The sequence below is a fragment of the Diplodia corticola genome, assembly GCF_001883845.1.
Source record: "Diplodia corticola strain CBS 112549 chromosome Unknown scaffold75, whole genome shotgun sequence".
In the NCBI taxonomy this organism is placed as follows: Eukaryota; Fungi; Ascomycota; class Dothideomycetes; order Botryosphaeriales; family Botryosphaeriaceae; genus Diplodia; species Diplodia corticola.
The window spans coordinates 109,788-127,240 of record NW_017971554.1 but is presented as its reverse complement, the minus strand read 5'-3'; the positions used below and the strand labels follow the sequence as shown (position 1 = coordinate 127,240).

Here is a 17,453-nt window from a genome sequence, read left to right as displayed (position 1 = left end):
AGTGACAGTCATACCAAAAGCCAATACAGCAGGCAGCGCGCCGTCTCCCAGGCTTTTCTTACCCGTCTCATCAATAGATCAGGACGACCCCAACGTCCTTACGTGTCCTTGGAGCTGATCCAAGCCTCCAGAGCAGCCGGGTCGCGGCAGTGGAACTTGATGCCGGCGGACCACGGAATGGCCTGCGCCTCGGTGGGCGTGGCCGTGTCGGCCAAGGCGTCCATCTCGAGCGAGCACTCACGCTCCGCACGGAACGGCGGGAAGACGTGCTTCCTCTGCTCCTCAGCGAGCGGCTGCCGCTCCCAGGTGAAGAAGTGCAGCAGCAGCACGAGCGTCGAGTAGAGGCCGCGGTTGGCCACTGGAAGGGCAGGGTCAGCGCTGTCGGTCTACATATGCGCCGGCTGGCACGCCGTCGGCTGGAAAAAGGAAAAACTTACTGTCGATGCCGGGGCACACGCGGCGGCCGGCGCCGTAGGTCAGGTGGGTGACGCCGAGCTTGTCGCCGCCCTCGCCCATCAGGTCGGTGCGGCCCTTGCGGCCGTTGAGCCAGCGCTCGGGGAGGTACTCATTCGGGCGGTCAAAGGCGACGGGGTCGCGGTTGCCGGCCATCAGGTTCATGATGACGAGCTAAAAGATGGAGAAGTCAGAGCTGTGCGTCCTGGGCATTGCGGAAAGTTGGCAAGAAAAAAAAAACACATACCATGCCGGGAGGGATCTCGTGGCCGTCGTAGCTGGCGCCGTCAAGTGTCTCGCGCGGGAAGCCGAGACGCACGGGCGTGTAGATACGAGAGCCTTCGGTGTGCAGAGCTTTGACATACTCGACGCGGTCAAACTCATGGGGCAGGGGCGGCTCGCCGTTGTACACTTCGCGAATAGCCTCGTAGCCGTTCTGCTGCAGGTCTGGCCTGTTGGCGAGGTAGCCGATGATCCATGTGAGTGAGTAGCCAAGGTTGACGCCCGCAGCAACTGTTGACCGGTCGTGGTTAGATGACACACACAATCCAGCAGAAGGATGGTTAGGGAGCACATACTGCCGGTGTAGGAAGCCAGGAGGATTTCCTCGTCTTTCAGAAGGCCCTGGCGGAGGATGTTGCCCAGGATGGAGGGAGTCTGGTCGCCGGCTTCGACGCGGGCCCGGAGGCCGTCGAGCATCTTACTGATGTATACTTGCTGTTTCCGGCGGTACTCGCGGGCCTTTTCCTCCTTCTCGTCGACGGTCCACTCCTTGATGCCCAGCATCTTGCCGGCTACATAGCGAAGCCAGCTGGCGCCGCGCATGATGGGGATGTAGTCCCGAGCGGGAGAGCCCACGGTGCGCTGACGGACTGGGTTGGAGAGTGAGTTCAAGCTGGCTTTATTTCTGCTAGTGATTGGGTTGCTTACAGATGTTTGTTTCGTTCTCGGCGAGCATGCCCACCATGTCGTCGTCCAGGGGGGTTCCCATGAGCTGCTCAGAGACCTGGCCGGTGCCGAAACGGTGGAGCTTCTCAGCCATGTCCACAGAAGGACCCTTGCTGATCTCAAGGATGTCACCAAACAGCTTCTTAAGCTTGGGGTGAATGACGGGCGTGTAGACAGGCAGCAGACGAGGGGCAATCTGGGCAGAGAGCGCCTTGCGAGTGCGAACGAGGCGGTCGCTGAAGGGCGAGGCTGTGCAAAGTCAGTGATTGTCAGGACAAACAAGACCTCACTGAGACTTACTGCCCACAGTCCAGATACCAGAGGACGCAAAATCGTTGTGGAAGAGCTTGAAGGTGGGCCGCGACTGGTATGCGGGTCCCTGCCGGACGACAGTCTTTGCCAGAGCCTTGTGGCTACTGACGAAGACGGCTTCACGCTGACCAAGTGAGACGCGGATCACATCGCCGTACTTGCCGGTCCACTCGTTGATTTTCTGGACGTGGCCACCGCTCAACTGAAGGAAGTGGTTAGAAAAGAGCCACACAGGATGGGATGAGGATGCCAAAGACTCACGTCAAAAAGATTACCAACGATAGGAAGGCCGGGAGGGCCAGGAAGAGTGACTGAATGAGGGGCGGCGCCCAGCAGACTGTCAAAGAACCAAAGAATTCGGAGGAGGATTTTGCGTCCAGCTTCAAAGCCGCTCATCAGGATAGCAGTGACGGCAACGGCAGCAGACGCATGGAGGACGCCCAGAGCGCGAGCGCCACTCACAAACTCTTGACTGACCTCGGCACCGGCCGCACCTGTGGCATTGAAGCCAGTGGAGGAATTGACAAAGGCGTTCATCTTGATGGATATGAAGGACGAGTTGGGGTTCTTGTCCCCCAAAGGACGGCGACCAGCACTCTATATATAAGAAACTCTCTGGTGGCTCTCCATCCGGTGGCAATGAGACATCCAGCTCTGCAGAGTCAACTTCATCCTTTGACTCGCGTTTGCCATCTGTGGATCCCACCCGGGCGCCTAAGCCATACAACTGACACACTCCTTGGTTAGGCCAGCTACGTTTGCTGCTTAGCATCACAGCGTACCAAGGCGTCATTGTGCAGACAGCCACTCAGCAAACGCGGGAGGGCGAACGGATGGTTTCGGCGTGGATACGAAGCGCGCTGAGGCCGGAAAGAGGCAGTGAGACGTACGCGGCCACGTTGGTGATGGCAGACGCCGTGGTCAAATTTTTCTTCGAGCTCGTCTTGGTTACAATCGACTGGCGCTCGAGTAATGTAGGCAGACTGCACTCCAATGGCCCAACAATCTACTTCACCATCGCTTCCATAGGATCATCCAATTACTCGCACCGACACGTGCAGCCGCGGGGGAGTTGCGGTTACCCTCTTCAACGAGGGTTCTGGACTCGGGTCGATCTAGCGTTCTTCCAGGCGATGCTAGCACAAATCAAGGCGACATGGGCCGTGTTACAGATAATGGCCTTCGTGCCGGGGCTTGGCTGAAGCACTGTACATCCATACTCTATCCATCGTAGCAGCCGCGCAACGCCGACCGGCGTGGCCAGAATCACGTCCAATTCCGTCTTCCTCGCGAGGCTGGCGATGTGTGGAGCGGTATGGTGACATCTGCTGCCTTACTCATGCTGACAGCCTTCCGTTTTGGGCGAGCGCTGAAGAGTTGTCGTCCAAGGGGTTTTTACCGCATCCCACGGTGCCCCCCCACGCCGTGACACCAAGTTTCCGGAGCCACTGAGTCACGGGCGCAAGGCTGCCCGCACGCGTAAACCCCCGCCCGGCCCGTTGCGCCGCCAAGCTCCTGGAACCCCGCACGATCCGAAGCGCCGCAAGGACCTCGATCCTGCCGCCCGCTAGCCGGATGCTTGTTTTCTCTTTAAGTCTCGACCCTTTGACGATTTGGACCTATTGTCTTGATGCACCCCGCCTGCTGCCCCTCCCACTACTACTCCAATACTCCTTTCCATCGAACGCATGTGACTTGGCTGATGCAGACCCCAGGGCCGAGTGCAGTAGCGGATCGTCCAGCAAGTGTCTTGTTGACCATGACATGTGGCCAGGTCGCAGCAGCAGGTCGTTCCGATTTCACCATCTCTTAGCGGGCCCACCAGCCAGCAGAAGGCCGCGCTCTACCACTCAAATCGAGGATGACATGAATCGGTCGCGGCTCAGAGCACGGCCGCCGTCGAGGAGCATGAAAGCCGAGCACGAGTCAGGCCAAAGGGAGGCTCCACATGGTCGGTGTCTCGGGCGTAGGCGAGCCGGATGCGCAGAGCCGGCTCGACTGCCAATTCCACGCCGACCAATCAGCGATTTTACAAAGCCCAGTGTGATGCGGAAATTGCCAAGGGAACGCAGGCATCGCGCTGTCACACGTCTGGGGCTCCACCGCGTTGTTTAAGCACACCGGCCGCTTCGCCGCTCAGGCCTCCAGCTGCGACCGTCGGTTAATCGTTCGTTTTCGGGGCCTGGAAAGCGTCCGCGGCTTACGTTGGACATGCAGTCGCCAAATAAGGCCTTCCGCCGTGTGAGCTGCATCCTGGAAAGTAGCTACTGCTCAGTATTAGGTCATACTCATGAGAGGCGTATTCTTGGCGACAGAATATTCCTTGCTGAATACTCGCTCCATTTGCTTTTGCTATTGATTCCATCCTTCAAAAGAACAGGCCAACATGTCCGAAATGGAAGCGAGCTACGCTTAATTTCAGGCCTCGATGGCGAGCTGCGCGACGTTCGCCACAAGGCTGAAGCTTGCTGGCCAGGGTACACGGCGCCGAGCTGAAAACAGAAAGCAAAGCCGCTCCCACCATGACTTCGGTGCCGATAGCGCCCACCCGTCAGCTCACCTCGAATGCCAGCCAGTGCAACGGGGCCTCGACCGCCACCCGGAGCGCCGGATTGAGGCTGAGAGCCGCCGACTGCGTGGGCCGCTCCACTTACGCTAATTTCGCCGCTTTCGTGCAGAACGGAGTTGCGGAGTGCAGAGGACATGCAGGACGAGAGAGCACGCGGCTGGACTGTGAGGTGGGGGAGCTGCTGCGACTTGGGGACAAAGGGAGTGGCCAAGTAATTGATTGACTCGCTGGTTGGGACAGCCAGCTTTATTGCCGGCTTTTCTTTCCTGTATCCTCTTGCTATTGTCGGCTTGTTCCCATCCCTGCATATGCCTAGCCGTGCTTTCCTTCTCTACCGAATTAACAGGCGAAGTGGAAGGAAAAAACACGCATATCACGAGCTACTTATTGCACCTGTCATGGCTTCTCTGGCGAGGCCTATGGAATCATGTGTGCGACGAGAGCGCTTTTTAGCTAAGCATAGGATGAAGCTCAGCATATTGATGGTACTCAAACTTAGCGCAACTGTTGTCTCCGCAACCGAAGGTCAATTTCAGGACAAGGAAGAGAGCCACGGGGAACTCGCCAACGCTTCCGTCGCCCAGGCCGGTGTTAATCACATCTTCTCTGCCATGACAAATGCCTTTGCCTAGCGACTTCTAGACACGTGCGAGGTCTGCCATCGGCCAGACCTTATCGTTTTGCCGGTGGGTCACGTGAAACGCGTTCCTCCCTAGCACTTGTTTGATCTAGTGAGGTTGTAAACTACTTTTCAACGTTTGTGCCGACATCCAATCTTTTTGAGTTTGTGAGGTTTCTACTATAGTAGGACGATGTCCCGTCGTGGGAATATTCCTGGAATGCTTTGGAGGCGGAATGATTCACTCATTTCTTTCCATCGCCAACTGCGCATTAGTATTGCCGGACTTTTTAAATCCAAATTATGGGCTGACGTAATGGAATCAACGTCGAAACATGTTGCGAAGCGCATGCCCAGATTTGATTGATTCGAATACTGAACAGCAGCAGAATTGCAAAAGGTAAACCCTTGACGAACTTCCTGCCTTCGGTATCAAAGGAGCTTACCCAGAGCCATGGACCACAGAGCGATACCAATTTCGAGATTTATGCCATGGCACAAACGGTGGGAAGGAATAGAGGCCTTCGGAAGAGTTTCTAGAATACTCGATTCCGACGTAAATGGCACTGAATGTATCAACAGGGAGGACAGACTCGCTCCGAGCTTCCAGATCATCATCTGAGGCAAAGAGCGGGATGGACGTAGCCTCATGGTCAATTTGTTCTTCTCTCACCCTCAGTTCGAAGAACTCCATCAGACGCCTCACGCTGCTGCCAGAGATGCCGTCCATCCTTCACGTCACGGCTTACATCGACGGTGGTGAGCAGTAGCACAGTGCACGCCAGGGAGGATGGAGTTCTGATGATGGCAACGCCGACGCCTAGCTTAGATGCCAGGCTGTCGATCTTCCGGCCTTAGACCTCACGATTAAAGCTCGTCCGAAGCATACGTCGTTTGTCTCCAGGAGACGAGGTACCAAAATCATCTTAGGACTGGTGGTCTTCTGTACTGTCGCCGGTTTTCATAGCACCTGGCTGACGCTCTGCTACTATATCCGCTTCCGGCAATATCAGGTACCCTCTTGTCGTGTGTGCTGCCTGGCACCGGCTGCCATCTTTGCGGGTGCATAGTGCCTCTTTTGAAAGGGACGACTTAGAACACTAGCTCTTATGGCCTAAGCCTTGTTTCTAGAACTCGTGCCATCATTTTACTCGTTACTACGAGTAAGGGATACCCGCGTGAATGAATGCCCGGGTGGGCGGGAACACCGCTCTCAGCGGGGCATCACCTTTGTTGAACACTTCTTCCTGCCGTAAATCGATTGCATTGCTCGCCATTTCCAGCTGAATTCTAATTGATTGGGCCGCGACGAGGCTGTATTCAACCGTCTTCAAAGGTCGGGACACGAGACCACTGCAGCTGCACCACCCTTTTCCATATCATTCACGCCCTCGGGGACGACTGATCGAGGGAATGGCAAGGAACTTGACTGTCGTGAGACTTAGGAGGATGACGACATTAGTAGACGAGTAGGGGTTTATTGAAGAAAGATGTACGCTACGGTTTAGGCAGTTGGGGCAAGCACTACCACTCGGTTAAGAGGTCCCGAAAGTCGGCAGCGGGGCTCTCTCTGTCAATACTGGACGTGCAGACTGATGGAAATGTCCAATCAGCGGAAAAATAGATCGAGAGCGGTACTCAATTCCAGTACACACAAGCTATCGACGACCGTTTCTCTATGCTCAGAGATCAGTCGGAGACAGAGCTGAGTACAAGAAATCTTTGACGCAGTGATAACAGGAATTTGCAGGCAGAATTCGGGCAGGATGATGGCGGTACTGCATGCACGATAAGCGAGCAGAAGGGCTAGATGGAGAGCGAGATGAAAGGCGAAGATTTATGGCGAACGATGGGGAGGGAAAAGATGGGGCAAGGCCGGTCCTGGTCTCAACTGATAAGAATCATGCACTTAACGAAGATGTATTACTACCTCCTAATAGATTTAATTGCCGACTCTTATTAAATCTACCGGATCTTTCTTGCACTGCATCTGTTTTTTACTGCCTTTTGGATATATCGTGACTTCTATCCGTATTTTTCTACCGGTTGAATATATCACTATCAACAATTCCCAATCTTGCAGGTCGTCTCCCTGTCTATGCCGGACATGGATTTTCTGGCTGCCTTGTCTAACAGCCCCGTAGAAGAGCTTCTTCTCTTTCGCCGTAGCTTCACGTATGCCATTAACCTTATGGCGTATACACTGTCTACACTTACAATGCAACCCCGTCTACTCCACCGACGCCATCTACATCGCCGCAGGTACCTATACGCCCCCGGAGTTTAGACGGTATCGAGTACGCCCGCATCATCAACCCTTTAATATCATTCACCCTGTGCAGCTTGTTTCTTTGCATGGTCTACCGTCGGGCGAGTTCGTCGCTCGAAGCCAGCCGTTGTCTCAAGGATGAAAGGGGGAGAGCAATTATTAGATGATAGAAGTGTTACGGCATAATAATTACTATATTTTAAGCTGATACCGGGTAGCTTCTTTTTTTTAGAAAGAAAAAAAAAAAACACCCACATGAGCTGTAGTATTTATCATGCTTTTATAAATACGAGTCTTGAATACTAGGATCCTTACAGTTCAACGCTTTGTGTAGGACGCGTGAAGAGACGTCCAGGAACTGCATTCTTTTCAAGACGCTCATACCCTTTGGGTATGTCGTCGAAATCGATTTCCTCCAAGTGCAGATTGAAGACACCAGCAGCAATGAGGTCAAGAACATCCTTCAACTCTTGAAAGGTGGCGCCCATGGATCCCTTTAGGGTAACGTATCGTGTGACCAACAAATGCGCAGGCACATTGATGGTGTCGGCCCCGAGCCCGACAAGGACGACGATGCCTCCTGGTTTGACGATGGAGACAGCATCTGCGGTGACGGAACCGCCGACAAAATCAACAATGGCGTCGAACGTGACGTGTTTGAAAGCAGAGAGACTGACGGCGCCGTCGACGGCACCGGCTCGTTTTGCTTCCTCAATCTTTTCGTTGTTGGTATCCACGGCGTAAACCTTGGCACCTTTTGCCAGCGCCGTAGCAAGTCCATTTGTACCGAGGCCACCGAGACCGACGATGGCGATGGTCGAATCTCGCGTGGCGTTGGCTTGCACGACGGCATGGTATCCGGTGGCGACCGAGTCCATGGCCACGGCTGCCTGCTCGAACGAGACTCCTTCGGGAATCTTGATGAGGCTCGTGACGTTAGCGACGACATACTCGGCAAAACCGCCATCGTAGCCCAGTCCGGGCGGACTGTCGGGACCGCCCTGCTGAGAGCGTTCGAAATAGTACCCGATGGCCACGCGGTCACCTGTCCGGACTGGTGAGGGAGAATGTCCAGGCCCGACCTTGACGACGATGCCGGCAACCTCGTGGCCGAGGGTAATGGGCTTTTTGGCGAGCCACGCTTCACCCTGTCCCTTTAGGATGTGGCAGTCGGAATGGCACAGTCCAGCAGCCTTGACTGCAACAAGGGCCTGCCCAGGACCGGGTTCCGGCACCGGGACTTGTTGGAGTTGCAGGCCTGCTGCAGGGGTGCTGTATCGAAAGGCCTTCATGGTCAATGGTATTTCTGAGGATGTGGCGGGAGTGTTGGAAAAAAGCTCCTGGGCCGAGATTGAGGTGTGAATATGTAGTCTTCTGCTTTTGGGTTAGGTATACGGCTATCGGCTATCGGCTACTACGTCCGGCACTCGGCTTTGCGGCAATCGGGATACGTTGGACCCGGCACTGCTGGTAGATGATCGTCCCTGTGTAGGTGGGGCTATCGCTGATGAATCCCATAAATACTTGGTGCGTCCCCTCGGATCAAAATACCAACCCAGCAAATCCCAAGCAAGACGACTCAAGATGCCCCGCGGAACATTAACCCTCCAGGGGGATCCTATTCCCGTGTCTGCTCCGCCGTACCCCACCTCCACAAACCAATTCTCGGGCATCACCGTCGTCACCATCGCTTACCGAGTCACGCTCGCAAGCATCCAACATCTCATTCCGGACATGCTCGAAGTCGAAGATGAGCCCCTTGTCCAGTCCATGTTTCTCGAATACGGAATGAGCACTGTCGGCGCCTACAACGAATTCGTCCACCTGGTCGAGGTCACGTACCAAGGAAGGAAGTACGACTTCCCCATCGTGCTCATCCTCGACAACGAGTCTGCCATCTTCGCCGGCAGGGAGGTTTTTGGCTATCCGAAGGTGTTCGGCCGTGTCGACATCAAGCGCTCGACCGGGAACGCCGTTCTCCTCGGAAGCGTGCAGCGCCCCATTGGCGAGGAAGCCGTCAGTTTCGAGTTTTTGCCGGAGCGACGGGCGGACGCGCCGCCGCCATCGCCATCGACAGCAGCAAAGCTTGTGTTGAACTTGCGCGTTATCCCTTCGGCCGTGCCGGGACAGCCGCCAGCCGTCCGGGAACTCGTTCCCGTGCAGATGGATATGGAGCTGAAAGATATCTGGTACGGAAAGGGTCGCGTGTCGTTCCCCAAGAAGTCGTTGATCAATCCGTGGGCAGATGCGGATATCATCAAGTACGAGGCGGCCTGGTTTGCAGAAGGGGTTTCGGCAGTGCTTCAAGATCCGGTGCAGACTTTTGTTATTTAATTGGTTGAACTTTTTGTGGGCCACTCTTTCAAGACCCGAGCCCTCTTCCCCCTTGGCATGCCTGCTCAAATTCAAGTCAGTTGAAACGATGAATGGCCCTTTGTTCACTGCCGAGATAACTCTCATCTTGACTTCTCACCTGTACATGTAATCCCTGCGTTACTTGCAATCTACCACGCGTCCGCCATCTACTTCTGTGCTTCTCACAACTCTCGAGTCTCGGCGATTGGTCGGTGCGGGAGTTGTTGATGCATCGGACTTGCGCTGTGAAGGGGGAGCGGTATGGGGATCGGGCGGGTGCTGGACCGGCTGTGGTGCAGAGAGGAATTAGTAAGAGAGGATGATCGACTTCGCGTAGGAGAGCGAAGACGGCGAGGCTGATCCCGAGCACGGTGATTGCCGAAAGAAGCAAATACAGGTTGGAACGGCCTTTCTCCATCAGTAGCTGAAGCAGAGAGCCGAATGTAGATGAGAAAGTACAAGTGCATCCGGATTCCGGAAAGGCAATTCCACTACGCCTACAGGTGGGTCAATTCTTTTCATCACCAGCTTTCTAGTGTCGATCATCGCTCGAAGCTGAGGCAAGCGCTGTTAGGCCGAGTTGTGGACTGCAGAGACAAAAGGGGTACGCGAGGTGGGTTGGTGACAATAAGGGTGTGTAGGGACGGGCGTAGCGAAGCACTTTATAAATTTTTGCCCCCTTTGGTTAGCACAGCTCGAGCAGCCCATGCTGGCAATCTCCCGATAACTGGAACAGGCTTAGCCCGCCAAGACGGCCTGCCAGATCACGTAAAGATGACACGGTCGAAGCTACCGATGGTGCCCCCTCCAAACGCAAGAAGGAGGTCGAGGCGGACCCCATGACGGCGGCGCTACGGCTCGCAAGCAGATCCGTATGCCGGCCTCCTCCAATTCGCATCTGTATGTGACAGACAGCATTGCTACATGGCACCGACAGCCTGGTTTAGCCCCGTCTTCGAGAACTATAGCTGGTGTCAGCGAATTCTTGAAGGCTATAGAGGAAGCAAGTAATCATTACCAATGGTAGCTCTTCGGCATGGTGAGAAAGTGGGACGCGGGTCTGATGAGCTTCTTCTGATGCAAAATTGAGAACCAGTGGTTCGAATAGCCCAAGGACTTGGTAGTCTAATGGAGGGTAGTAGAAAATAGGAAAAGAGGCCTTTCATATAGCTGATCTGACTAACGCGTGACGCGTAGCTATCCCAAACGACGAACGACGGCGTTGAGACAATTTATTTTCTGCCTGACCTAATTTCATCTATTCAAGTAGTTCTTAGATATGTAGACTATTCTAGTTCTTGAATACAATACCAGATTTCTCCAGAATTTGGTTGGACAGGTCGAGCAAGCCTTCCACATGGAAAAGGTCGGTCATCCTGAGCCTGGTGCGCAAGTCGGTAGCGACCCAGTTCATCAGCTCCATCATAGTCAAGCTATCAAGGCCGAGTTCGGCGGTGCTATTTGTGGAGCGGACGTGCTCGACGGGCACGAGCAACAGCGCCGCCACCTTCTTCGTCACGGCGTCGAAGAGCAGGTCGAGTGCCGTCTGCTTGTCGACCGCGTGGCGCAGCTCGGCGAACAATGAAGTCTCGCCGCCGTCGCCGTTGGTCAGGGAGTGTTGGTCCCGCCGCTCGGTCTGGGCCGATGACGACGGGCATCTCAATCGCAGCTTTGCCAGACGCGCGTCGTCTTTGCTTGGATGCATCTTTGCGTTGCTGCTGTCGCCACCGAAGCCGATGCCCATGATGCAGTTCGCGCCCACGCTGCCACGGATGGCGGTGGACAAGAGGGCTATTACGTCGGCGGACGTCACATACTCGCCCTCCAGACCTCCGATGCGGCGCAGTTGAGTCAGGTCGGCGCGTTCGGCAAGGTATCCGGCATCCAGGACGAATCCCAGGGCAAGTGAGGCGGCGGGCAGGCCCTGGCGTACGCGGAACTGGGCGAGTCCATCGAGGAAGGTGTTGGCTGATGAGTAGCCGATGTGACCCGGCATGCCAAGCACACCGGCAGTGGAGGAGAACATGATGAAGAAGTCCAGCTCAGGGGCGCTGCTGAGTGCACAGTGCAGGTTCCACGCGCCAGCGACTTTGGACTCACTCGCCGACTTGAATTCTTCGAAAGTCGTACTCTCGAACGGGGCACCCTGGGAGTCGATTGTCAGATGGATCAAACTTGATGGATATACGTGTCGCCAACCTTTGTTGAGACCATGGCCGCGTGGATGACACCACGGATCGGCCCGGTGCTCTCAGCACACTCGCTGATCACCGAGTTCACCTGAGTCTTGTTGGAGACATCGCAGGTCTTGACCTCGATGCGTGCTCCTGCTTCCTGCATGTCATGGATCAATCTCTCAACCTGGTCGTTGACCTTGGTGCCCCGAGACAGCAAGAAGATGTTGCGGGCTCCCAATCCAACCATCCACTGGGCAATGATGCGGCCCAAGCCTCCCGTGCCACCCACGATGATGTAGCAGCCGTCGGGCCTGAGGACAGGGGCGGGAGGCGTGGGCAAGGTAGCCTGTATCAAGATCAGCAACGGCAGACGGACGGGGAAGGCGAAGGGCAGGATATGCATACCTGGATCATGTCACTAGGCTTGTTGATGACTACGTGCTTGGTCGTAGCGGTGCCGGATGAGACATCACGGAGGGCGGCCGGTAGCTGGGAGAGAGGAATGATGGACAGTGTCGATGGGTCCGGACCGATGCGGTTCGACGCCACAAGCTCCATGACACGGGCCCAGACGTCTGCCATCAGGCGTGGTCGATTTGCAGCAACGACATCAATAGCAGCGTATGCAAAGGAGCAGTTGCCGCGGGCGCCGATAGGAGGCATCGTCAAGGTCCCATGGGAGTCGCCAAGCTGCACGAAGCGACCAAACGGCGCGAGGAACTGCCATGCACTCTGCACGAATTCGGCATCGTCGGGCAGGGTGTTGATGACCAAATCGACGTCCTTGGGGCTCTTGTTGGTGCGCGAATCAAAGACTTCGGCACCCAGAGCGGTAGCAACCTGGGCAACGGCCTGGCCCAGGCTTCCATGAGCATGTACGAGAACACGCTCTCCTTTGCGGAGGCGCCCTTCTTCGACGGTGGCGTAGTAGGCTTGGGTGTAATCAGCAGGCAGCGCAGCGGCGACGTCGAACGGCATGTCATCAGGAATCCTGGCGGCGCTCGATGCTCGACAACGCACAAACGTGCCATACGCATCGGCCGACAGACAGCACACGCGGTCACCCACGGCCAGCCCCTCGACCCCGCCGCCAACACGGGTCACAATGCCGCTGCACTCGGTGCCCAGTGGACGGCTGATGGAGAGATTCGATGCGGCTCTGGCGTCGTCCATGGCGACACCCGTGGCCGCCACTCGCACCTCGATCTCGCCGTCCTGTACATCTGAAACGGCGTCAACATCTTCCAGGTACAGCGTCTCGGGCGCTCCTGGCCTTGCCAGTGCCAGCTTCATGCGTCTTTCGGGGTCGAAACGCTGCGCAGACGGCCCGCAAGCACCGGTGGCGGCATGACAGGCACGCATGACGGGCTCATTGTCCGCCAGGCGCGGGACCAACAGCATCCCGTCCTCCTCGACGTATTCCAGATCGATCCTGCCGGGACTGCTGCTACCAATCCGCGCCGCGACCTCGGCCACCAACGAAGCCTGGGCCTCGGCATCATCTTCGTCGTCCTCGTCAGGATCCAGGTCCAGCGTGGCGATCCTCGTCCCCAGCTCATACCGCAGCGTCCGGGCGAAGCCGGCGACAATGCCTCCATGCGGGATGGTGGTCTTCTTCTGCGCCCCTTTGGTCACCCACACCGCTTCGTCGGCGGTCAACAAGATGCGCTTCAGCTTCTCGAACCCGGCTTCATCGGCCTCAGACAGAAGCGAGCCGTGCACATCACATATCACCACCCCTCCCCTGCTCCCGGGCTCAGCCTGGGCCAGGGCACACACCGACACGGTCAGTTTCGCACGGGTCATCTGATCCTTCACCTCGAAGGCCAAGTCCTCGGTCCTGGGGTCGGTGTACACGACGAGCCAGGGCTGGCTGCTGCTCTTGGTTGCCGTGAAGGCGTCAGCCGGCTGCCACGCCACCTTGTAGCAGCCACTCGTCGGTTCGGGCCATCTCACAGCCCCTGAGTTGGCAGCGCCCATGGTCAGCCCGTCCAGCTCGATGCACATCTGCTGCCCTGCCCAGGCAGTAATGGAGAAGTCTCCAGACACACCCCCCACCGTAGCCACAGCATCCAGACGATCCCCCGGCTTCCCAGGTACGTGGCGGCTGACGAACATGTGCCCAACCCCTGTCGGTGTCCAGATATTGTCTGGGCCTCTCGCAGGCTCGGCCACCAGCAGAGGTAGCACGCATTGGAACAGACCGTCCAGCGTCGTCGGGTGCACCGTCAGCGCCGTCTCATACTGATATGGCATCACCGCCTGCGTGTCTGAGACGCTGATCTCGCCCACGGCCTTCCCACCACCGTACCGGAGACTCTGCACGTTCTGGAACGTCGTTCCGCGCTGGGGAGACACCCGTGCCCAGTCCCGGTATAGCGTGTTCCCGTCCACACTGCGGCGGCACTTGGCCACAGCATCCTCTGGCCGCGTCTTCGTCGTGCTCTCACATCCAGCGCGGACACAGATCAGGCCACGGCAGTGGTGCAGCCAGCCACTGGCACCGGCATCCCAAGTCGAGATTTCGAACTCGTCCCAGCCGCCAGCGCCAGGCACGGGGCGCAGCTTGGTAGCCAAGTCGCAGCGGTTGCCCTCGCGCAGCACGAGGGGGCTCAGGGCGCGGGCGTCGCGGAGCATGAAGCCGGCACCAGCAGCGTCCAAGTCGAGGAGGCTGCGACGCTCAGCAGCGAGCTGGGCGGCGGCCTCGACGGCGGCGCTGAGCAGGCCGGCAAAGGGGAAGACGGCCGAGGCGCCCAGCCGGTGGTCGCGCAGCCACGGCAGGTCTTCGATGCGCAGCACGCTCGTCCACGCCGCCTCGCCGCCGCTCAGGCCCTCCAGCGGCCGCCCCAGCAGGTCGTGCCGCGTGCTGCTGCCGCGAAGGCTCTCTTCCAGCAGCCGCGAGTCGAGCCAGTGCCGAGTACGCGACCACGGGTAGGGGCTCAGCCCCTCGACCAGCCGTGGCGGCGAGGCATCGCTGGCGGGGAAGTTGACTTGGTTGAAGTCCAAGCCGATGCCCAGGCTGAAGAGCTTGCCTGCCAGGTCGAGGCTCGTGCGGCGGGCGTCCTTGCCGCGCTCCAGCATGGAGAAGAGGAGAGTCTTGTCGACCTTGCCGGCAGCGTGGAGAATCTGCTTGGTCGGTCCCAGGAGCGTGGTACGCGGTCCAATCTCCACGAAAGCATCCGGTGGGTTGTCCCTGGACAGCAGGTCGAGGACGCCCTGCGAGAATCGGACAGGGTACCTGGCGCTGCTTGCCCAGTACGAGGGTTTGACCTTGGAGCCGGCTAGCTTGCGGCCGTGCATGGTCGAGTAGAAGTCGGCCGTGTGCTTCTCTTTCGGCTGCGGCTCCAGGCCCTCGAGGTTCTTGTACAGTTCCAGCACGTGCTCTAGGAATGGAGAGTGGTAGGGCACGTCCACGTCGAGACGCTTGTGTAATATGCGCTTCTGTCGCATGAGGCCCTCCAGCTCTGCCAGCCCCGCCTCGTCACCCGACGCCGTGACCGACTTGGGCGAGTTCTCACACGCGATGACAACCGTCCCTGCGCTGACAGCACCGAGCAGTGGCGAAACGTCGTCAGCCCCTGCCATGATGGCTATCATGCCTCCACGCAGGTCCGGTTGCTCGGTGCGAAGAGCTGCCGTAAACTGCCCGCGGTAGTAGGCGGCGCGGGTGGCGCTCTCCAGGGACAAGATGCCCGCCGCAAAGGCCGCTGCGATCTCGCCGCTGGAGTGGCCGACGGTGGCGTGCGGCTCGACGCCCCACGATCGGAGCAGGAGCACGAGGGCGACCTGCAGGGCGGTGGTGGCGGGCTGGCTGACTTCGGGCTGGTCGATGCGGGACGACTCGGGTCCAGCCTTGAACATCTGCTCTTCCAGCGTGAAGTCGGCCCCGAGTTTGACCAGAATCGCATCCGTCTCGCGGATCGCCTGAGTGAAGACCGGGTACCGGTGGAAGAGCTCGCGGCCCATGCCCAGCCACTGTGAACCCTGTCCGGGGAAAATGAAGGCCAGTCTCGGTCCCCGCTGCCCGGACCTCACGCCGCTGCCGCTGCTGGCCAGGGCAATCGAGAGCTCTGATGTCGTCGAGGCCACCGCCGCGGTTCTCGAGGTGAAGTGAGTCCGGCGCTGGCCGAGCGTGTAGGCCAGGTCACGAGCCGACACTTGGACGTCGCCCTGTAGGAACCGGACCAGTTGCTCTTTCCGCTGCGTGAAAGCAGCCTCGTCATTTGCCGAGAGCGGGATGAGCAGCGGGTCTGCACCGGCGTCATCTTCGCCGGCTGGCAAAGCAGCAGGCTGGCTTGCGGGCGGCTGTTCCAGCACGCAGTGGGCATTGGTACCGCCGAAGCCGAAGTTGTTGACTGCTGCATAACGCTTGCCTTGTGGCCACGCCACCGAATGCACCGGCACCTCCATGTTGCGGCTGCGTAGGGGTGCCTTTTCGTTCTCTTGCCTGAAGCCGACAGTCGGCGGCACGATGCCCTTCTGCAGCATCATGGCGACTTTGATGACCGAAGGGATGCCGCTGGCCGACTCGAGGTGGCCCACGTTCGACTTGACCGAGCCGAGGAGCAGCGGGGCTGCGGCGGTCCGCCCACTGCCGAAGACAGTGTGTATGGCAGAGAGCTCTATGGGGTCTCCCACTCGGGTTCCAGGGGCGTGTGCTTCCACAAACCCCACGTCCTCAGGGGATATTCCGGCGCGCGTATACACTTGCTGCATTAGTTTTGCCTGCGAGGCCTCGCTGGGCGTTGTGTAGCTGAGTTTCTGGCCGTCGTGGTTGACACCGACGTCTGTAAGCACACAGTGGATGCGGTCGTTGTCCCGCAGTGCGTGGTCGAGCGGCTTCATCACCAGGCATCCGGCCCCTTCTCCACGGGCATAGCCCGAGTCAGCCGCCCGGTCAAAGGCGGCACTCTCGCCCGAGGGATTCAGCATCCTGGCTGCGCGTCAGCATGCAGTCTCTTGCGGAAGCTGGGGGCGTACATCAGGTTGGACAGCAACATCCACCTCCACGGAGTCAGGTTCAGAGCGCACCCCGCCACCAGGCAGACCTCGGTCTCTCCCGAACGCAGGCTCTGTGCCGCCTGGTGCATGGCGGAAAGCGTCGACGAGCACGCCGTCTCCACCGTGACGCTGGGGCCCTTGAGGTCGAAGTGATAGGAGATGCCGTTGGCGAGCATGCAGGCATTGCCCAGCGCGGCGCTCATGGGCGTGCTGCTGTGCACGTCGTTCATCTGGGCAAATGTGTAGTCACACATGTTGTTCGTGGCAAAGACGCCCACGTCGCGGCCGGCAATGCGCTCCTTGGGGATGCCCGCATCCTCCAGCGCCTCGAAGGCGCATTCGAGCAACAGCCGGTGCTGCGGACCCTGCTCGGTTCGTCAGCACAACTGTCCATGGTAATCCGTGGCCGAGGTCAGGGCTCACCGTGGCCGCCGCTTCTGTGGCGCCCATCTTGAAAAAGGAAGCGTCGAAGGTCGACACGTCCTGGTCGACAAAGTAGCCATGCTTCGTGTTGATGCAGTCCTTGCGGTCCGGGTTGGGGTGGTAGAAAGTGTCCGGGTTGAACCTGTCGACCGGAAAGGCGGTCCTCCCGCTGCGCTCAGAGACCATCATGTCCCAGAAGTCAGCGAGGGAGGAGACGGCGCCAGGCATGCGGCATGACATGCCTACAATGGCAATGGGCATGGGCCGCGTCGGCCGCGGGGAGTCCGTGCCGCTGCCGTCCATTCTGGAAACCGAAATGGGGTGAGA

At 58.2% G+C, this 17,453-nt stretch overlaps 4 protein-coding genes across 4 annotated transcripts; 1 reads left to right on the top strand and 3 right to left on the bottom strand.

The window, feature by feature from the left end:
* Nucleotides 1-98: 98 nt before the first annotated feature.
* BKCO1_7500040 (cytochrome p450 phenylacetate 2) lies at nt 99-2,250 on the bottom strand (the record flags this gene model as incomplete). The annotated part of the gene is made up of 7 exons (XM_020278956.1): nt 99-358; nt 438-627; nt 701-966; nt 1,032-1,325; nt 1,384-1,650; nt 1,702-1,915; nt 1,975-2,250. The coding sequence occupies 7 exons, from the start codon at nt 2,248-2,250 to the stop codon at nt 99-101; spliced, it is 1,767 nt and encodes a 588-aa protein (XP_020125957.1).
* A 5,231-nt stretch (nt 2,251-7,481) lies between these two features.
* Nucleotides 7,482-8,462, bottom strand: BKCO1_7500039 (alcohol dehydrogenase; the record flags this gene model as incomplete). Its single annotated transcript, XM_020278954.1, has 1 exon — nt 7,482-8,462. One exon carries the CDS (start codon nt 8,460-8,462, stop codon nt 7,482-7,484), a length of 981 nt encoding a protein of 326 aa, XP_020125942.1.
* Nucleotides 8,463-8,754: 292 nt separating this feature from the next.
* Nucleotides 8,755-9,504, top strand: BKCO1_7500038 (acetoacetate decarboxylase; the record flags this gene model as incomplete). Its single annotated transcript, XM_020278953.1, has 1 exon — nt 8,755-9,504. One exon carries the CDS (start codon nt 8,755-8,757, stop codon nt 9,502-9,504), a length of 750 nt encoding a protein of 249 aa, XP_020125941.1.
* A 1,312-nt stretch (nt 9,505-10,816) lies between these two features.
* On the bottom strand, nt 10,817-17,429 carry BKCO1_7500037 (polyketide synthase; the record flags this gene model as incomplete). The annotated part of the gene is made up of 5 exons (XM_020278952.1): nt 10,817-11,671; nt 11,725-12,048; nt 12,108-16,635; nt 16,683-17,068; nt 17,127-17,429. 5 exons carry the CDS (start codon nt 17,427-17,429, stop codon nt 10,817-10,819), a joined length of 6,396 nt encoding a protein of 2,131 aa, XP_020125938.1.
* Between the last annotated feature and the right edge of the window lie 24 nt (nt 17,430-17,453).